We start from the raw sequence: 19,531 nt of genomic DNA on the forward strand, positions 1-19,531 counted from the left end.
AGCACTGTGCTTGTGAAATGTGAAAAGTTTGTGAGCACAATTCTGATTGCAAAGAATTGAAAATGACTCTTCAGAGGAGGTAGTAACCCATTCGCGAAGAGGATAAAAGTTTGTTGGGACCCTACCCAGTGCTTGAAATAGAAAAATAGTAGTGCAGGTGCTCGGTACCAGAGTACCCACTTGTTTCTAGAAAGTGCCGGTCCTCTCCCTCTCAAAAAAAAAAAGTGCCAGTACTCTGTACCGGACACTGACCCTACCCACACTTGAGATTCTTCCACTCCATTTGGAGGTGGGACAGCCTTTAGTTTCTGTCGTTTAACCCCTTCCATGCTGCTGCGATTCTGCTCCTGTGCTGAAGATTTCAGCGCGGGTGCGGTCATGACGGCCCCCAGCCGTCATCAGCACACGAGCACTGTAGTGCATCACGGCTGGGGTCCGTCATCAGCATGCAAGGGGTTAAGATTCAGTTTCTACTGGTGAAAACATTGAGCTGGTGGCCTTTCGCCACTAGGTGGAGTGATGGTTGCCCCACCTTATACCTTATGTAAGGCAGGACACTAGGGGGCATATTATCAACAACTAGCGATATTTAACGCTAAATAAGCTTAGCGACAATTTTTCTATCGCCACGCATCGCCGGATTTTATCACAGAGATAACGTGCTATTAGCAACGTTTCTCTCAAATGCAATAAAATATCCGGCGATAGCGGCTTAATGCGTGAATATCGCTGGAAATGCAGCGATATTCAGGCATTAACGCCAATAGGGTCTTAACCTGAATATCCAACTCCCATTGGATATACAGCTAACTGCTGTTAGTGACAGCTTGCTAATAGGGTGATTAAATTATCGCCGCTTCTCGGCAGAAAACGGCCACAAAAGATGCGATAATTTCATATCGCCCACCTTGCTAATATGCCCCTCGATTTTCCGGCTCAGGAAATGTAGGCAAGACATGGTGCTTCAGGTAGGGACACTCCTCCCTCTGTGAATGTTTTAAAAAAGCTTGCTGGGGAGTAGGCAGTGGTCCAGTGCACCACTGCAAATTCCTTACCAAACCTCCAAAAAAACGTAAAATAATTTGTTCAAAAATGCAGATCGAATTCCTTTAAGGAAAACAGGAAGTGTTTGAAAAAACAATTAATTAAATGCAATCACAGACATGGTGGCCTGCTGACCCTGCAGGCTACCATCCCTGTGACGACCTCCATTTGTAGTAAGTCACAATTTGTGACCTACCTCCTTAACATTCATGGGGTAGATCAGGTTGTTACTGTAAATGGTAAGATCTGTGGTTGTGCTCCCTCCTGGTATTATTCATGCTTGGCCTTCCAATTCCACAGAGCATTTTGCTGAGCAGGCACCATGTTGTTTTGGTCCAGGTGTACAAAGTATTTTGTTTTCTCATAGCAAAAATAAAAACTAATACCTCCGTTTAAAGGACATTCTTTTATATCCCTGTCCTGATACTGAAAATCTAGTGTTGTGCCCTACATAAGATGGATCAACCATCACTCCGCATAGTGGCGAAAGGCCACCAACTCAGTGTTTCAACCAGTAGAACCTGTATCTTAAAGTACAGAAAATAAAGGCGGTCTACCTCTAAATGGAGTGGGAGAATACCAAGTCTGTGTAGAGGCATGAACCACCAATTTGGGGTGGTTGACTTGCTCCATCAAACTCTAAGTTACCCTCTCGATTTCTAATAGCTTAGCCCAATGCTTAATTTGTAAAAAAAAACACACAAGTGCCTGTGCTCTGGTCTGGAGGCCACTGCAGCTTGCATCACACATTGCCCCTGCCAGCGCTGCCAATGATATTAACAACACAACTACTAACCATCACACTCCTACAAATGTGACAATTCTGACAATTTCAGGCCCCCAATGCTATAAGAAGGGCTTGTACATTAGGTAATAAGCATTTTTAATGTATATTGAATAAATAACTAACTGTTGTTGTGGTCATCTCTAAACTAGCCAGACAGCGCCCCCTTGTGGCAGACTGACATAAGACATGGTGTTGACAATTAAGTGCTGATGCAGAGCTCCGGAAACCACCAGCTCAAATTGAGCACTGGCTTAGCCCCTGGTCTCTGCAGTGAACGTGTGCCTCTCTCTTATTCTCATCTTTCTTACAAGAGATTTTTCATCTGTGAGATTATATTATTGTAAGTAACACTGACTTCGGAGTTTGCTGCAATTAATTACCCTGTTCAGGGTCAAAAGAAAAAAGACAAACTAAAAGCCATGGCACAAAGTGAAACCAATGTAGAAAAATAGCCATCTTCTTCCAGATTGGAGAAGGACTTCAAATCCAGACCCAGAACACATCCACTCTTGTCACTGAGCCACCAAAAGCAAGCCTAAGCAGGGAGGCAGACTGAGGCATAATGACCCTAACTCAAAAGAGTCGACACCGAGTGATGGAAATTGATGATAAATAGTCGGATCTGTATCTCCTCATCCCTTTTTAGGTCTCGCCTACTCCATTCCGCAGGAATGAGTATGCGAGTCTAATGCAGCTAAACCACTACTTAAACCCAAGGCTCTCAAAAGGCTCCCAAAAAGCGGATTTCGAGAAGTGCACGTCCTCGTGCACGAGCTTGCCCGAGCCTTCTGCCTATCAGCCTGCCTCCCACCTCCCCCCTAATTGCTTTAACTTTCACGGCCTCGAGGCCGTGAGCTACTTGAAAGAGATCCGCTCCGCAGCTAATCTGACATCAGCATCTCTCCCCCTCCCACCTCCCACGGCCGTCCTTTCTGCCCGCCTCACACACCACATACAAGCTTGCCCCACCACATAATGTGCACCATTGTTATTTTTTGACAGTGTGCGATGCTTTGCACAATATTCCAGGGCATGTTTCTGTTTGTTTTAGCTCGCCAAAGCACACGTTTTCTTCATCTGCCTACCTAGTAATGCTTCTCTTCCTCCCTGCCTTGTCTCGCCCGTGTGGCTCTTCCCTTGCCCGAGCCTTCTGCCTATCAGCCTCCCTCCCACCTCCCCCCTAATTGCTTTAACTTTCACGGCCTCGAGGCCGTGAGCTACTTGAAAGAGATCCGCTCCGCAGCTAATCTGACATCAGCATCTCTCCCCCTCCCACCTCCCACGGCCGTCCTTTCTGCCCGCCTCGCACACCACATACGAGCTTGCCCCACCACATAATGTGCACCGTGGTTATTTTTTGACAGTGTGCGATGTTTTGCACAATATTGCAGTGCATGTTTCTGTTTGTTTTAGCTCGCCAAAGCGCACGTTTTCTTCATCTGCCTACCTAGTAATGCTTCTCTTCCTCCCTGCCTTGTCTCGCCCGTGTGGCTCTCCCCTGCGCCCTTCCATGATGCGCTCTCCCTAGTGTGCTCCCCCAACCCACGCTGCTTTCATGTCTGCGTCCTTCTCAAGCTCCACCTTGCTATTGCATGTTTGCTCTCCCTGCACCATCTATATTGTTCTCTAGCTTCTGGTACCCATTTACTTCTGCCCTCCAATGTTGCTTCAGCCACTCTCAGGCTCACCTCCTGCTCCCCCTCTCACAATGCGCGTTCACTCCCCCCACCCCTCCCATTTGTTCTCTATTCTTGCATTTGTTCACGGCTGCCAGGCCGTGACACCACATCAAAGGGCTTCTCCCAGCGTGCGCTCTGCGGTTTCTCCTCCCCTAATTTTTCATGGCCGGCCGACCGGCCGTGCTCTGTGGCTTCTCCTCCCAAAATTATTCATGGCCGGCCGGCCGTACTTTCAGTTTCCCGGCCGCCCCCCACTTCCCATGCATGTCTTGTTTGACGAAATGTTACTCAATGACCTTGCTTTAAACAAGAATGCCCTTAAGACTTTCTAAACAGGCTTATTCTGCCACCCTTATTCTGCTGCTAAGTGCTGTTAGTTTAACGCGCACAAAGTCACATTACGTAAAGAGAAAGTCTATATCCAAGTGAGTGCTTTACCCATCACCCACTGAAACTGCTGACCTGTTGCTCCGGCATGTACACAAGAGTGGCATACGCTACGCACTACGATCGCTGCGGCCATATTGCTTGTGCTGTTCACTTCTGCTAGCACTCCGTACTGTCACCAAGCTAGCTCTCAGGGAGTCTCTCGTGTGCTTTAGCCTGCAGTTTATCGATGTAAACATCCCGCACATTCCGCTGGGGCGCCACCCCCTGCTGCACAGACAGTGTTCTCTACGTTACCGTTTTGACAGCCGCCCACTCAGCCAGAGTCATAATGTCGGGGCGGGAGTGGACTTCCGGGTATATCTTCACAGCGCTTCAATGGTGCAAACCCTAGTTTCTCTTGTGCACCAATGTGCCAGAAGTGCGTCCCTGCCTTGTCTTCCCAGCGCACACACCTACTCATGCCACTGAGCATCAGCGGTGGGTGGTAATACGACCCAAAGGTGAGCCGAGGAAATTGCCAGTGCCCACCACACCCAGCGATCGTAGTGCGTAGATCGTAATGGCTTCTGGTAACACAAAGGCACCCGAGTGACTTACGACACACTTAATATGGCCAACAGCAAATACATGCAAACAACACATTCTGCAGGACCGCTGCTGCCCACCGCAACACATGCATTGATGTCAAGAAATGGAAAAAACACTGGTAAATGTAAGCATAATTGTATAATAGCTTTACTGTCTTTTGGGATTTTTAAATTACCTTACAATTGTGGCGTTGGCGAATCGATTTTGGTGCATCCTACCACTGCCTGCCACTGTTATCATAGCATACCGATCATTAATAAGGCTGACTCTCAAAGGCCCGATCTTTAACATCGGGTGAAAGTAGCTTGTATATATAGTCATCTTGTGCTCTCGTTATTCCTCATTACAGAAAACAAAAGAATGCTAGCTAATGGGACAGCAATTTACCATTTTTTACGGGTTTCCTATTCTAGTTTGCTTTTGTAGCTGAAGACTTAGATAGATATCTTGTACACTTTGATACGCAAGACCCACAGCACTCACAGTGATTACACCATTCTCGAGGTGCCTTCCACAGGTGAGTGCCATTTAAATAGGTGATAACACGCATCATTCCCTGTTTGTCTCCACATCCACTAGTTTGAACACATTTCCTCGGACCTTGCTATCGGAAAGCCGTGTTGTGTTGACGTTAATATAGAACTCTGTGACTGCCGGTGCCTTGCATTAAATACATTAATTATTGCGATCAAAGTCATGCTTGTTAATATTAGATATGTGACACTCTGCGTTGTTCAATATCCGACATGTGATACAGTTGTTATACAGAAAGGCGTTCTGCCTTGGAGCTGCTTACTTCTGAAAGCTAAAACGTCTTTATAAACACACACACAACCACACACACAACCACACACACACACAACCACACACACAACCACATACACAACCACACACACACACACACAACCACACAAACACACACAACCACACCCAACCACACAAACCCAACCACACACACACAAGCACACACACACAACCACACACACAACCACACGCACAACACACACAACCACAACCACACACACACACACAATCACACACACAACCACATGCACAACTACACCCACAACCACACCCACAACCACACTCCCAACCACACACACAACCACACACACAACCATACACACAACCACACACAACCACACACAACCACACACACAAGCACAACCACACATACAACCACACCGTCAGTTAACAGTTTCACCAGGCACAGACACCATCAGTCGTCAGTGCATGCTTTCACCGGGCACAAACACCACCAGCTGTCAGTGCACACTTTCACCGGGCACAAACAACACCAGCCGTCAGTGCACGCTTCCACCAGGCACACACCACCAGCCGTCAGTGCACGCTTTCACCAGGCACACACACCACCACCAGCCATCAGTGCACGCTTTCACCAGCCACACACACACACCACCAGCCATCAGTGCACGCTTTCACCAGCCACACACACACCACCAGCCATCAGTGCACGCTTTCGCCAGGCACAAACACCACCAGCTGTCAGTGCACACTTCCACCAGGCACACACCACCAGACGTCATTGCACGCTTTCACAAGGCACACACACACCACCAGCCATCAGTGCACGCTTTCACCAGTCACACACACACCACCAGCCGTCGATGCACGCTTTCACCAGGCACACACCACCAGCGTCAGTGCACGCTTTCACCAGGCACACACACCACCAGCCGTCAGTGCACGCTTCCACCATGCACACACACCACCAGCCGGCAGTGCACACTTCCACCACAGCATCACTCAGCACCGCCACAGCACCACTCAGCACCACTACAGCATCACTCAGGGGCACCACAACATCACTATGCGCTACAACAGCATCACTGAATGCCACAGCATCACTTGTCCCCAAAACAACATCACTCAGCGCCACCACAGCATCAATCTGTGCAACCATTCAACAACAACTGGTTCAAATATTTTTTGTCAATGTTTCAAGCTTTATTACAAATGTCATAAAAAGATGTTAAATGTTTTCACTTCTGTTCTTGTTAAAACATTGTGATTTGTCAGATCAATACATGTAAGACAGGGGAAAACTAAACATGTACCTTTACTAATGCTATAGATGTAACATTTGCTAACTTTATAACTATTGGCATTTCTAATAACAAAATTAATACTTTTATATTTTGAAAAACAAACAAAAATTAAAAATGTTTTACATTTTACACACCAAAAGCTCAAACTTTTCTATTGCGAGACCTATTGCATTGCAAATGCTTGTTCATTCCTGTCATTAATGTATTGATGAATACCTAAGCAACACTACTGGCCAGGCCAGCTGACCAATTTGTATTAGAAAAGCATACACACACCCCCCCACACCCACCCACACACCCACACATACACACCTCTCACTCCATCACCATTGTAGTTTTATTGTTCGCAGAATGTATACTACATCATAATGCATTCTTACTTAATGGCTCAAAGTAGGAGAGACAGGCTTCAATCCCCTAAACATTTCAGCAACATTGGCAAAGAGAGAGTCTGAACAGGTGGCAAACACAACTCAGTGGACATCTGTAAAATGCAGCTTTGTTTCCCTTGAGGTAGATGGATTAGACAAAAATTCAAGCAGCAAAATCTCTTGTTCCAAATGAAAATCAGACTCTACTTTGTGAAAGGAGAAATGATTCATCATTAGCACAAGGAAATCTGACAAAATCATGATCTTCAAAACCAGAAAATCAAGGTTCACGTACTGCAAAGGTTCAAAAGGGAGACCCTGGAAGGTACATGGAAACAAGCACACATTCAAAACCTGGAATTACATAATTATTCACTAGCCGAGTAGCTAAGAGCCCTTTAGAAGATACAGCAGCCGATCCACTTCAGATGTGGATGAAAGGGACTAGAAGAAAGATGTGCAACAGACCTGAGGACTCAAGTGAGTGCATGGCATCTTTGTCTCATGTGACCTTCTCTCACACACTTTGGAACAGAAGAGAGGAAGAAAGTCATTTGCCTAATTTGTAAACAGGCCATGCATCATTTACACGTCCTACTGAAAATTTGGACGATAAATTTTGGAAACAGACAATGATACTGTGAAGAGGGAGCACTCAACTTAGCTGATCTCCTTTCATACTGTTCACTTCCTTTATATGAACAGGATAGCAGACTGATTTGGATCTTGGCGGAGGGGAATACTCAGTCACAAATGTGATGGATATCCTGTGGACCTTGTTATAATCCCATTATATCCTAGGGAGATCATAATACAGCTGACAGGCTGTCATGTTTGTGACAGAGTATTCCATCCGCTGAGATCTAAATAAGTCCCATAGTCATATACACATCTTAAAAGCAGTCCTGATAGATCCAACAAGGTCACACTCACATCCACCCTGCTAACTTATACCTGCCCTTGATGTTATGTTGTCTGTATGGTCCAGACCTACTATTGCTTGACTGACCTTGGTGAAAATGCCATTTGGATTGCTGCCAGTCCCATCCAGTGGGATGAGCATCCCTGGCCTTGCAGTGACCGATGGCTCTGGCAAACATTCCCACTAAGTCAAACTTCATGAATTATTCTACGGTCTCAAGATCTTGGGAGTTGCGGCAGTAGAATAGGAGAGGGTGACAAACCAGGACACTCAGATGGAATCTGGCCTGGGCACTACAAACAGGAACTTTGAAGGGTTCTCCAGAACAAGCAGCATATCTTACAACAGAGCTGCCCATTTGAAGAGCAGAGCTACAAAATGATTGTGTAGCTTCAATTCTCCATGTTTCAGCAGGTGAACTAAATCCGGCATCCTTTTGTCATAAACGAGAGCCCCACTAAGGGAGTCATGATTTTTGAAGGAACATGTATCATATTGAAGGCCACAAAGGTTGTAGTGATGCTCCAGTAGCATCAACCCCACAAACCTCTGACAGTCTTCGGATAGGCTTTTACTAGGAATGCTTGTAATTCCTCTGGCTGAATGATAGGGGTTACTTGAGGTGTACAATCAATTTTGAAGTAGATTGCATCCACTGGAATGCTAATTTTCTTTCGGTGCAGGCTAGTCTCCACCCAACAGATGTTTTATCCACCAGGAAAATGGTGCTCTTCAAGCCTTCGTTCGGCTGGAGGCGATGGTAAAATGGGTCTCTTTGCCGAAAGGGATTGGGCCCCTTCCCATAATGCATCTACCTCCCCTAGCAGAGAAGGGACAGGAATAGGGATGAATCACAAATCTGGAGAAACTGAAGAAAAATCAATATTGAAGCCCCAAAGAGCCCTCTTGTTCCCCTTTGTTTCACCAAACCCACTTGTAACAAGCTTCAGATAGCATTGAGATCTAAAAAGACCAGCAAAGACCTTTTTGTGTTGAGCTACACAACAGCAGGTGATTAAATATCTCATCAACCTAAGATATCACTTACACACAGACCTTAAGCCTTGACAAAGACCTGGGCCATGGGATTCAGGGGGTGAAACACGAGTTGGCAGTGCTTCCTACTATATAACATTTATCATGTACAACTTTTGGATGGAAAAGAAAAGTTTAAGATCAAGTCAAGATAAATGTGGCTGATTTGTGTGCGTATAGTTTTGTCTTATGTCAACCATCTCCAAACAAAAGACACACAGTTGATGGACGGAATGCAGAACAAATCAAAACATTCACCCCCAGTCAAAAGATCTGGGTTGAATCCATCATTCTTTTGCTCACCATGCCACCCAAGTTTAGACCTGGCCATATGCAAATCAGTCTTGACCCTGTGCCTCATCGGAACAGGTACTACAGCTACTACTGGAGAAGTGTGGCTCAATGGTTAGAGCAGGCAGACCTTGATGCAGAGCTCTGGCCAGGGACCAGGGTTCGATTCCCGCCTCGGCGGGTCTCCGGCTCATTAATTCCCCTGACTGGATATTCTCGCCTCAGTGCCTGTTCTGATCATGGGTCCCACGCTGCAACTATGGGCAATAGCTTGCTTAGTCTCCACAACGGCCCCAAAAGCGCTGGGATTCCTGGCTGCACCTGGGGGGTGCCCAGGAGTGGACATTTCCCAGGAAAGCCAGGAAGGGTTCCTAAGCGGTATACAGACAGCGCTGGGACACCTCCGGTGGAGGTAGCTGTGCGCTTTAAAAATTCCGACATTTTTACTACTGATACCAGTACTGATATTACTACAACGCCTACTAATGATACAAATACCAATCCTACTACTACAGCTACTACTTCTGATACCTGTACATATACTAATACTCCTACTACTGATACAAATACCAATCCTACTACTACAGCTACTACTACTGATACCAGTGCATATACTAATACTCCTACTACTGATACAAATACCAATCCTACTACTACAGCTACTACTTCTGATACCTGTACATATACTAATACTCCTACTACTGATACAAATACCAATCCTACTACTACAGCTACTACTACTGATACCAGTACATATACTAATACTCCTACTACTGATACAAATACCAATCCTACTACTACAGCTACTACTACTGATACCAGTACATATACTAATACTCCTACTACTGATACAAATACCAATCCTACTACTACAGCTACTACTTCTGATACCTGTACATATACTAATACTCCTACTACTGATACAAATACCAATCCTACTACTACAGCTACTACTACTGATACCAGTACATATACTAATACTCCTACTACTGATACAAATACCAATCCTACTACTACAGCTACTACTACTGATACCTGTACATATACTAATACTCCTACTAATGATACAAATACCAATCCTACTACTACAGCTACTACTACTGATACCAGTACATATACTAATACTCCTACTAATGATACAAATACCAATCCTACCACTACAGCTACTACTACTGATACCAGTACTGATATTACTACAACTCCTACTACTGATACAAATACCAATCCTACTACTACAGCTACTACTTCTGATACCAGTACTAATATTACTACAACTCCTACTAATGATACAAATACTGATACCAGTACTGATATTACTACAACTCCTACTAATGATACAAACACCAATCCTACTACTACAGCTACTACTACTGATACCTGTACATATACTAATACTCCTCCTACTACTGATACAAATACCAATCCTACTACTACTACTACAGCTACTACTAATGACACCTGCACATCAGTATTACACATCCCACTAATGATACCAATACTACTTCGACAGTTACTACTGCTGACACCGACACTACTACTATTAATAATAATGATAACAGAAAGAGTCGTGTGGGCGGTGCCTCAGTCAATCCCAGCTCCACCCTGACCCTGAAGCGCTCTCAGCCGCAGTGCTCGCATCCTCAGTGTTACTGCACGGAGCCCCCTCCCCGGATGGACACTACCACAGGTAGTGCTGCCGGGAGCACCCATTACTCGGACACCTGTGGCATACGAGAAGGTAAAGGCCGGGGGGGGGGGGGGGTCATCTTATCTCTAAACCGGAGGATGCATCAGAGTGGAGTCTCAATCAACCAACCTCGGGAAGTGATGAAAGAAAGAATGAATGAATGGGTGCTTTTAAATATGCAGCAATGTAAGTATTAGTGCCACTCTTAATGCAAGAATGAATAAATAAATGAATGGGCGCTTTTCAATATGCAGCAATGTAAGCATTGGTGCCACTCTTAATGCAAGAATGAATAAATGCATGAAGGAATGGGCGCTTTTAAATATGCAAGAATGAATGAATGAAGGAATGGGTGCTTTTAAATATGCAGCAATGTAAGCATTAGTGCCCCTCTTAATGCAAGAATGAATAAATGAATGAATGGGCACCTTTAAATGTGCAGCAATGTAAGTATTAGTGCCACTCTTAATGCAAGAATGAATGAATGCATGAAGGAATGAGCGCTTTTAAATATGCAGCAATTTAAGCAGTAGTGCCACTCTTAATGCAAGAATGAATGAATGCATGAATGGGCGCATTTAAATATGCAGCAATGTAAGTATTAGTGCCACTCTCAATGCAGGAATGAATAAATGAATGAATGAATGAATGGGCGCTTTTAAATATGCTGCAATGTATTAGTGCCACTCTAAATGCAAGAACGAACGAATGAATGAATGTATGGGCGCTTTAAAATATGCAGCATTGTAAGTATTAGTGCCACTCTAAATGCAAGAACGAACGAATGAATGAATGTATAGGCGCTTTAAAATATGCAGCATTGTAAGTATTAGTGCCACTCTAAATGCAAGAACGAACGAATGAATGAATGTATAGGCGCTTTAAAATATGCAGCATTGTAAGTATTAGTGCCACTCTAGATGTGAGAGGCCATGCATCAGAGTGCAACAGAGCAAAGCGCAAACCCACAGCCATTCCACAGAAGCGTGTAACACACCGACCAACTCCGGCTAAGGAAGGAACGCATGACAGGGGGAAGACAGGGGTCTGGCTGGCGGCAGCCCACGGGACGGAGACAGACACACTATCAGGGACACTCGCCGAAAACAAACTCTTAGCAGCGGCGCACATTAGTCTTTTACAACTAACCACGTGCTGCCTAACATCCAGCAAGAATGGATAGGAAAGGGTGATTAGTGAACACCCCCGTTCCCTGGCCCGAGACAGACCATGCTGGCCGCACGTTCATCCTTGTGAGGTCGGTCGGTGTGAAATAAACAGAGCTCAAACAGAAGACATCATGGAATATGTGGCCGCGGTCAAATCTAAGGGTGAGCGATGTAGAGTACACGATGATACACACACACAAGCCCGCACACATAAACAACACACAAGCGCACACACAACAAACGCAGGCACATACACCACACAACCACTTGCTGGCACGCACACACAAAACACACGCACCCACATAGCCCACAGACACAACACACACGCAGGCACACACACACCACACATAGCACACGCGCGCACACACATGCTGGCAAACACACAAAAAACACGCACACGCGCAGCATACAGACACAACACACACACACAACAAACACACAAAAAATACACACGCACACACATTTACGCACTCACAGCACATGCACGCACAAACACGCGCACTCACACTTAATTGTGCTGCAGGTGTGCAGTATGCACAGTGTCAGTACAAAAGAAAGACACATAATATCAATAAGAAGGCACAGAAAAATCTCATGCTCACTCACAAAAACATAAACACGCGCGCTGACAGACACGTGCACTGAAACTCACGCAAACACGCGTTTGCACCTGCACGCGGAGAGAAAGCGTTACACTGTCTATATAAAATAACGTGGTTAGAAACCAGAGCAACAGTGCAACGCCACAGGTGTACACCTTGATATACAGTGCCCAGAAGATACACTGACGTTTGCTGGGCGCTATCTCAATAAGGCGGTCAGACAAGTGTCAGCGCTTGAAATGGAAAAAATAGAAGTGCAGGTACTCTGTAGCAGAGTACCTGCTTGTTTCTGAGAAGTGCCGGTACTCTCCCTCTAAAAATAAAGAAACACCGGTACTCCGTACCGGACAGCACCGCCCCATTTAAAGCACTACAGTGTCACCAAAATCCCGAGGAGCTACCAGGCGCCCCGAGGATCCGCTCAACGACGACGGGTGCGCCCCCTTAAAAAATGCCATCACTGTGATTTTGTTATTACCTGGACGTTCCTGAAGGCCCCGGAGAGCTGCGCCATGTGCAGTGCCAGGCAGCGGGACGTGCACCTGGCTCTGGAGACCTGCTGTGCCAGCTCTGCCCCGGACCCCTCTTCACGGTCCCTGCGCCGGGAGGGGGCGACTGGCAGCACCCCGAAACACAAGAGGAGCCCCGCAGTCCACAACCTGGCAGCCATACGGAGAGCTGGCCCCTCAGCGGGGCGTAACAATCACGGACCGAAGGGGGTGATGCGTAGCCCGGGTCTGACTCTGCCCTCCACAGAGCCTGGCGCTAGCAGCCTGCAGCGGGATGCCCTGAGTGTGTAGGAATGCAGCCCGGCTCCTGTGGGGACCCTCCCTCCCGGCTCCTGTGGGTACCCTCCCTCCCCTCCTCTGCCTCCGTCTTGTCCCACCCACCAGCCCTGGCACACGAGGCACCAGCCAGGAGCTGTCTGTTTGCATCTGGCCTGGCACGAATCAGGCCCCTCGCACACGGCGGGTGATTTAGCCTGAAAACTTGTAAAAACATAGGGGCAGATTTACAAGCCCCTTGCGCCACTTTTGCGTCATTTTTAACACGGGAAAAATGACGCAAAAGTGGAGCAAGAGGCTTGTAAATAAGCCCCATAAGCTGTAGAAAATACCTTCAGATAGCGCCTCTGGTACTGTTGGGCGCTGTACGCTGCTGCAAAGCGTTCTCCTTCAGGGAAAGAACGAACCCACCCAGCACTCCTTGATAAAATGAATGAACGGTAATCTTTTAAAAAAATGTTTCAATTTCCTTTCAATTTTCCGTTATTTCAATTTCTTTTGGAATTTCATCTCCATAATGTTATAATCACATTATTTTCGATTGTATTCACTGCTGCAGCAGTTCCACGTGCTTATTAACAGGTACCCCAATGCATTTCGAACCCATGCCCTTCGTCAGGGGGTGCTTCCTAGAAGGAATAAAAGTCACTAATTAATCTAAAAGCTGGCGTGTCACTAAAAAAATAATAGTGCGATCCGCCATTGACTGTGAAAAGTGTGAAAAAAGCCTTTATCACAAAAACAGTGTTCATGCCAAAGCCAGTAGTTGACACTGCGTGAGACGGAAATACAATAAACTATTTACAAACCCGTTGGGCGCTGTGCCAGTTACATAATTTGCCTACACCAGAATGTATCTTTACAGGTGGCAGCTCCGACTAATTACTTCGATTCTCATTTTACAGAAAGGTAAATGTAATTACGCGTTTGAGGGAGATTTCCGTTTATTGTATTGATCCAGCCTCATAGCCGGTTGCAGAGGGTTACACTGGGCACAAAAAGCTCTCTACCCATGTTAGAAGTCCAACCTGCAGGTGAGGGCCTGTATCACACAAGAGGGCCGTTAACATCCATTGTCTCCCTAGCCAGATGCGCTATGATGCTATTAGAACATTTCACCTGCTAAAGAGAGTCTGTGCAGGGTCAAGACTGATTTGCATATGGCTGGGTCCAAACTGGAATGGCATGGTGAGCAAAAAACAATGGATTAAGGCCCAGATCTCTGTACTGGGGTGAATGTATGACATTGTTCTGCATTCTGTCCATCAATTGTTCATTTTGCATTTGTTACCCCGAGTGGGACGGGTATGTCCAGACGTGGGTCCCGTGCTCTCCATACCACTGGAGCCAAGCTATCCTGGCTGATGAGGGCTGAAAGCCTGAAACCGATTCTAGGTTGCTTGTTTCCAGTCCAGGGAAGACATGGCTTGGCAGTTCGGGCTGGACTGTTCCCATTGGGCGCAGGGTCAAGACTGATTTGCATATGGCTGGGTCCAAACTGGAATGGCATGGTGAGCAAAAAAAAACCCAATGGATTTAGGCCCAGATCTCTGTACTGTATGTGTGATATTGTTCTGCATTCTGTCCATCAATTGTTCTTTTTTCCCTCATTTATAAAGGAGAACCAGAAAGACACACAAGCCAGCCTATACCAGCCATTACTGCCTCCTGCCACTCCCTTGTCTGCAAGGCAGCTCCCAATATTCAATGTTTTAATTTTACAAGTTATAATACTAAGATGACTAGGCTTTCTGACCAATCAAAAGTAAGGGTGAGCCTAACTCATGTAATTTGCAGCTGCGTAATTACTCTAAATCACAGCGAAATAATGTTAGCAGCACGTAGCGCTATTTTCTCAGCACAAAAAATGGTCCCTCAAGACAAGTCCACAATGAACGAAAATAAAGCTAAATACGACAAAATTCAAACAGCAGCAGCCGCTCACGTTCCGTTCCTGGGCTCTTGCAGTAAGCATATTACCCCCAAATTACCCTGGTGGGTGTAATTGTGTGAAATTTTCAGTAATTTTGATTCACAAGAGTAACACAAAATTGTTAAAATGACTCCGATTAATTTGGCGCAATAACATTTTTGCCCAGGCCTAATCAAAATACTCCATTGATCTTAGGATACTCGAGCTGCCTCCAATGTTCATGGAGATTAACATGAGCATGGTATTCAATCTGTCATGTTTACAAGATAAATGTATACACCAATCAATCAGGGTTCTTATAGAGCACAACTAATCACCCACAAGAGTCTCAAGGTGTGTAAAGTACAGTCCAAGAGCCAGGCCTTGAGGTCCTTCCTGAATTGAGACAGTGACGGTGATTGGCAAACAAAAATGGCCTTATTCACAAACCTTAATTACGATGGAAGTCAGCCAGAGGAGCAAAAGTGACATCATGTGCCTCTGACCCCTGATGACAACAGAGGGATGACCCCTTGTCACACTCTAAGCCAGTCACCAGCCTCCTATTAGCTGCTAATGGTCATGACAAGGCAATTAGGGCTAACTAGAGACAGGGAAGAGCAATCCTAAAGCCTGGCTCAAGGGCCACTTCACTTTCTGTTTCTGCTAATCCCCTATTGACCCCAGAGATCAGGAGCAGCAAAGGCCAGGGATCCCAATGACACGCGGATTTGGATCTACTCCCTGGTTACCCCTGACTATTACCATGTAAAATTATGCCTGAACAATGTTGTAATGTGAGCAGCTGCAGGTTTAATGCTTCTTAAAATAAAGCGGAAACATAATTTCAACATTTAAGAGCGTCATTATTCTGCGCTATCTACGCAGTATATGTGTATATTACAAAATGTAGGGGCTGATTTATGAGCCTTGTGATGCCGGAAAGGGCAGGAATGCGCAATTTTTAATGGAATGCGGCGCATTCTTGTCCTTTCCCATGCGCTGGTGCACAATGGGCTGCCTAGTGCCAACGCAGGACCCCTAGCACCATGGTGCAAGGGGGCCTCCTTTGAATTCAGGTTTGTTTTTGAGCAGGAAGCAGAAACTTCCTGCATAAAAATAATCCTGGGAGGTATTTTCCTCTTTCTATGTGTGCTGCAGAATGCGTTGTGGTTAAGAGCGGCACAAACAGCCTCATAAATAGGCCCCTTAATTTCCTAGCCCTCAATTACAAGTGCCTCAGTAAACTGTGACATCCGTGCTAACCCTGTATGCATAGGGGTTACAATTATGAGGGGGTCAGAGTTTTACTACCTCTTGAAGACCCCACCGGTTAATATCAGCAGATCAAAGCACTGATATTTACTGGGTGAAAATGCCCAGTAAATAATGGTGTAAGTGGATTATGTCTCATAAAGAACCAAACCCCATAGGAATGTGAAAAACCTGTTGTGATTGGCTTAGGGGGGCCTGTGTGCTTCCTGACTCCAGAAGAGAAGTGGATGAGAGACAACGACAGGGGAGAGTCGGCGGCCTTACAAAGATAATTGTTCTTTATTTTTTTAAACCGTTCTTTATTTTTTTTAAACTCCCCGCGCCACCGTTGCCGCAAAGTAATGACGTTTTTGAAATGGACAGCAGCTTAAGAAGACATCTGAGAATTTTAATTCACTGGACAATCATATAAAGTCTTGGTATTGACTGATATGAACAAATGGTTGTTTAATAAAAACCCTTTATGAAAATGAATTCCAACTGGCATTGGTTGTCAATATCCTCTCTCTCTCAGCAGCGTATTTTGCATCTTAATTAAGTTTTCCATGTAGCTTGTTGCACTTACTGTTTCACTTTTCTCCAGTGGCTTCAGAGCTGGGTCCCAGTCTGTCCCCTGGTATGGCATAAGGTTCATAGTGGTTGGTAGTATAAACTGCAAAGCTAGTAAGCCTGGTTTCATGCTTTCTAAGCTCAAAGACAGATTTGCTAAAAGGTGTTTTGTGATTTCTTTTCTTTCCCTATGTGGATGAACTGTTTTACACCTTTGAAGAGATATTCCTGTATCAAAACCTGACCGCCTGCTACCAGGGACGAAGACACAAACATAACCTTGCTTTGTTTTTTTCCCTTCTCTAAGTTATCCTTTCCTGTTGCTCTAGTTTGGCATACCCAAATCAGTCAGGTTTAGAGGCAGAGCAGCAGTCAGAGCTCAGAACTGCCTCCAGATCCTACCACCTTACCCACACCTAACTTTTTCCCAGTGTATCTAGCCTTTTTTTTCCCGGAGTTTTTTAAAGCACAAACTTGAACCGAAGGTATCAGAGTGCTTGACATGAGCACCAGTTGCTTTACAGATGGTCATTTTTTAAACATCTGTTTAGGCGCGGGGAGATTAAGTGATTTGCCCAGAATCACAGGATGTTGAGAGTCCCTGCTGAGATTCAAACCCAGTTCCCCAGCTTTGAGATCGACCGCTCTAGCCATAAGGCCACATTCAAGCACCAAAGCCTTTCCCCGAGCCTTGCAATGGAAAGATTGTGGATGCAAATCCATTACAGGCCATGGCGTTGATCACAACCAATATCCTGTAGGAGATAGAGACTGCTCCTATTGAGATGTCTCACCTTCTGACAACACCAGTAAATTACAGGCCTCAGGCTGGTTCTTCTCTCCTAGTAACGATGGATAGTCAAGTGATAGCCTCACGACGTCCTCTTGTGACTATTTCTTTCGTAACAAAACCCTCCAGAATCTCAGGCTCTTCAGAGGGCATTTCCATTTTGGTCGACTCCTAATAAATTTGCAGGTAATCCAAATCAATTTCAACCTCTATCAGCCTAATTCCCGTACATTATACAGAATGGCACCAACAGTTTCAGAGAGAAGGAGCAAAACAATCTTAGTTGATTAAGGAAGCAGTGACAGGGGCAGCCTCTTTCATACAGAACCAGTGTCTATAGCTAAAGAAATAAAACAAATTCCAAATCCAATTTAATGTCATATACAGAAGGAAGCAAACAACTGAAGATAGTACATTCTAGATTGTTAAAGGTAGGCCTAGAGTCATATGACTTTCTAGTATACATCAGTAAATTTCAGCTGTTAAATGCAGAAGCAGCATTGATGTGGCTATTGCTGCATTTGGATAGAACTGGAGGACATTTTATTAATGGTTGTCAATTGACCTATCACCGCTAGGGCATTTATAGACCTTATTTTACAATTTAATATCCGATGAAAACATCATAGTGTAGAAAAATGACTCCCATCTGTCCAGTTGATACCCTGGTATTGGATTTCCCTACAGTCAATCAATCAATCAACTCAGATATGGAAAGCTCGGCTAATCACCCACGAGTGTATCCAGGATGTTAGGTTCTTGCTGGGATCACTCATAACGCCAGGTCTTGAGTCCCCTTCTGAATTTCGTGAACCAGGATGATGTTCAGAATTGAAGGGGAAGGTTGTTCCTGTACTTGGCGGTGAGGGAGGAGAAGGATCGTCCTCCACTGTAGCTCGGTGGATGTGGGGGGGTGTTTGCGAGAGAGGTGGAGCGCATGTGTTTGGAGGTTTGGTGGAAGCTCAGGCGGTGATTGATGTATGCTGGTCCTTGGTCATGGAGGGCCTTGTAGGCATGTATCAGCATCTTGAATTGGCATCTTCTGGTGATGTTCGGCAGGAAAGCAAGAGGAATAGGTCAGAATTGTGTCTAGAGTCTATTGCTTCACCTGCTCCTGGCACATCTCTCTGTTGCACCTCAGCCAGTTTCACACAATATAAATACAAAACACACTTAATATTATTAGAGATCCACTTTGATTGTCATTCAACAGCAACCACAAAATACATTTTCTTGCCTCTTGGATTGAACCTGGAACTCCAAAAGAATGAGTAAGCCATCTTCTTAATTAGAATCACGCTTGAAATAGTGAACCCTGCAAATTCACTCACTGCATTAAAATGCAATAAATTGAGTTTCTATCACACAATAGCAACAATTATGTCAAATCTATCCAGCACAGAGAACTTCAGCATCTCCAAAACTGTTTTATATAAATAGACCTTGACATTCTCTCGTGGTATAAGATTTATCAAGTACATGTATTCGTAGTTTATCTCATTGGCAGTATATCTGCCCATAATTAACTCGAATTGCAGTCTAATATTTGCCTTTTAGATACCGCCCCTGACCACACTATGACTAAA

The 19,531-nt window shown here is 45.2% G+C and overlaps 1 protein-coding gene across 1 annotated transcript in view; it reads right to left on the minus strand.

Annotated features, from left to right (window-relative positions):
• Nucleotides 1-13,368, minus strand: part of LOC144791158 (anosmin-1-like) — a 200,616-nt gene extending 187,248 nt beyond the window's left edge. The window contains exon 1 of the mRNA XM_078665813.1: nucleotides 13,113-13,368. Within this exon, the coding sequence (XP_078521939.1) occupies nucleotides 13,113-13,304 (192 nt within the window). The 5' untranslated portion in view covers nucleotides 13,305-13,368. The remainder of the gene's footprint in view (nucleotides 1-13,112) is intronic.
• Between the last annotated feature and the right edge of the window lie 6,163 nt (nucleotides 13,369-19,531).

Source organism: Lissotriton helveticus, chromosome 11 (genome assembly GCF_964261635.1).
Source record: "Lissotriton helveticus chromosome 11, aLisHel1.1, whole genome shotgun sequence".
Classification (NCBI taxonomy): Eukaryota; Metazoa; Chordata; class Amphibia; order Caudata; family Salamandridae; genus Lissotriton; species Lissotriton helveticus.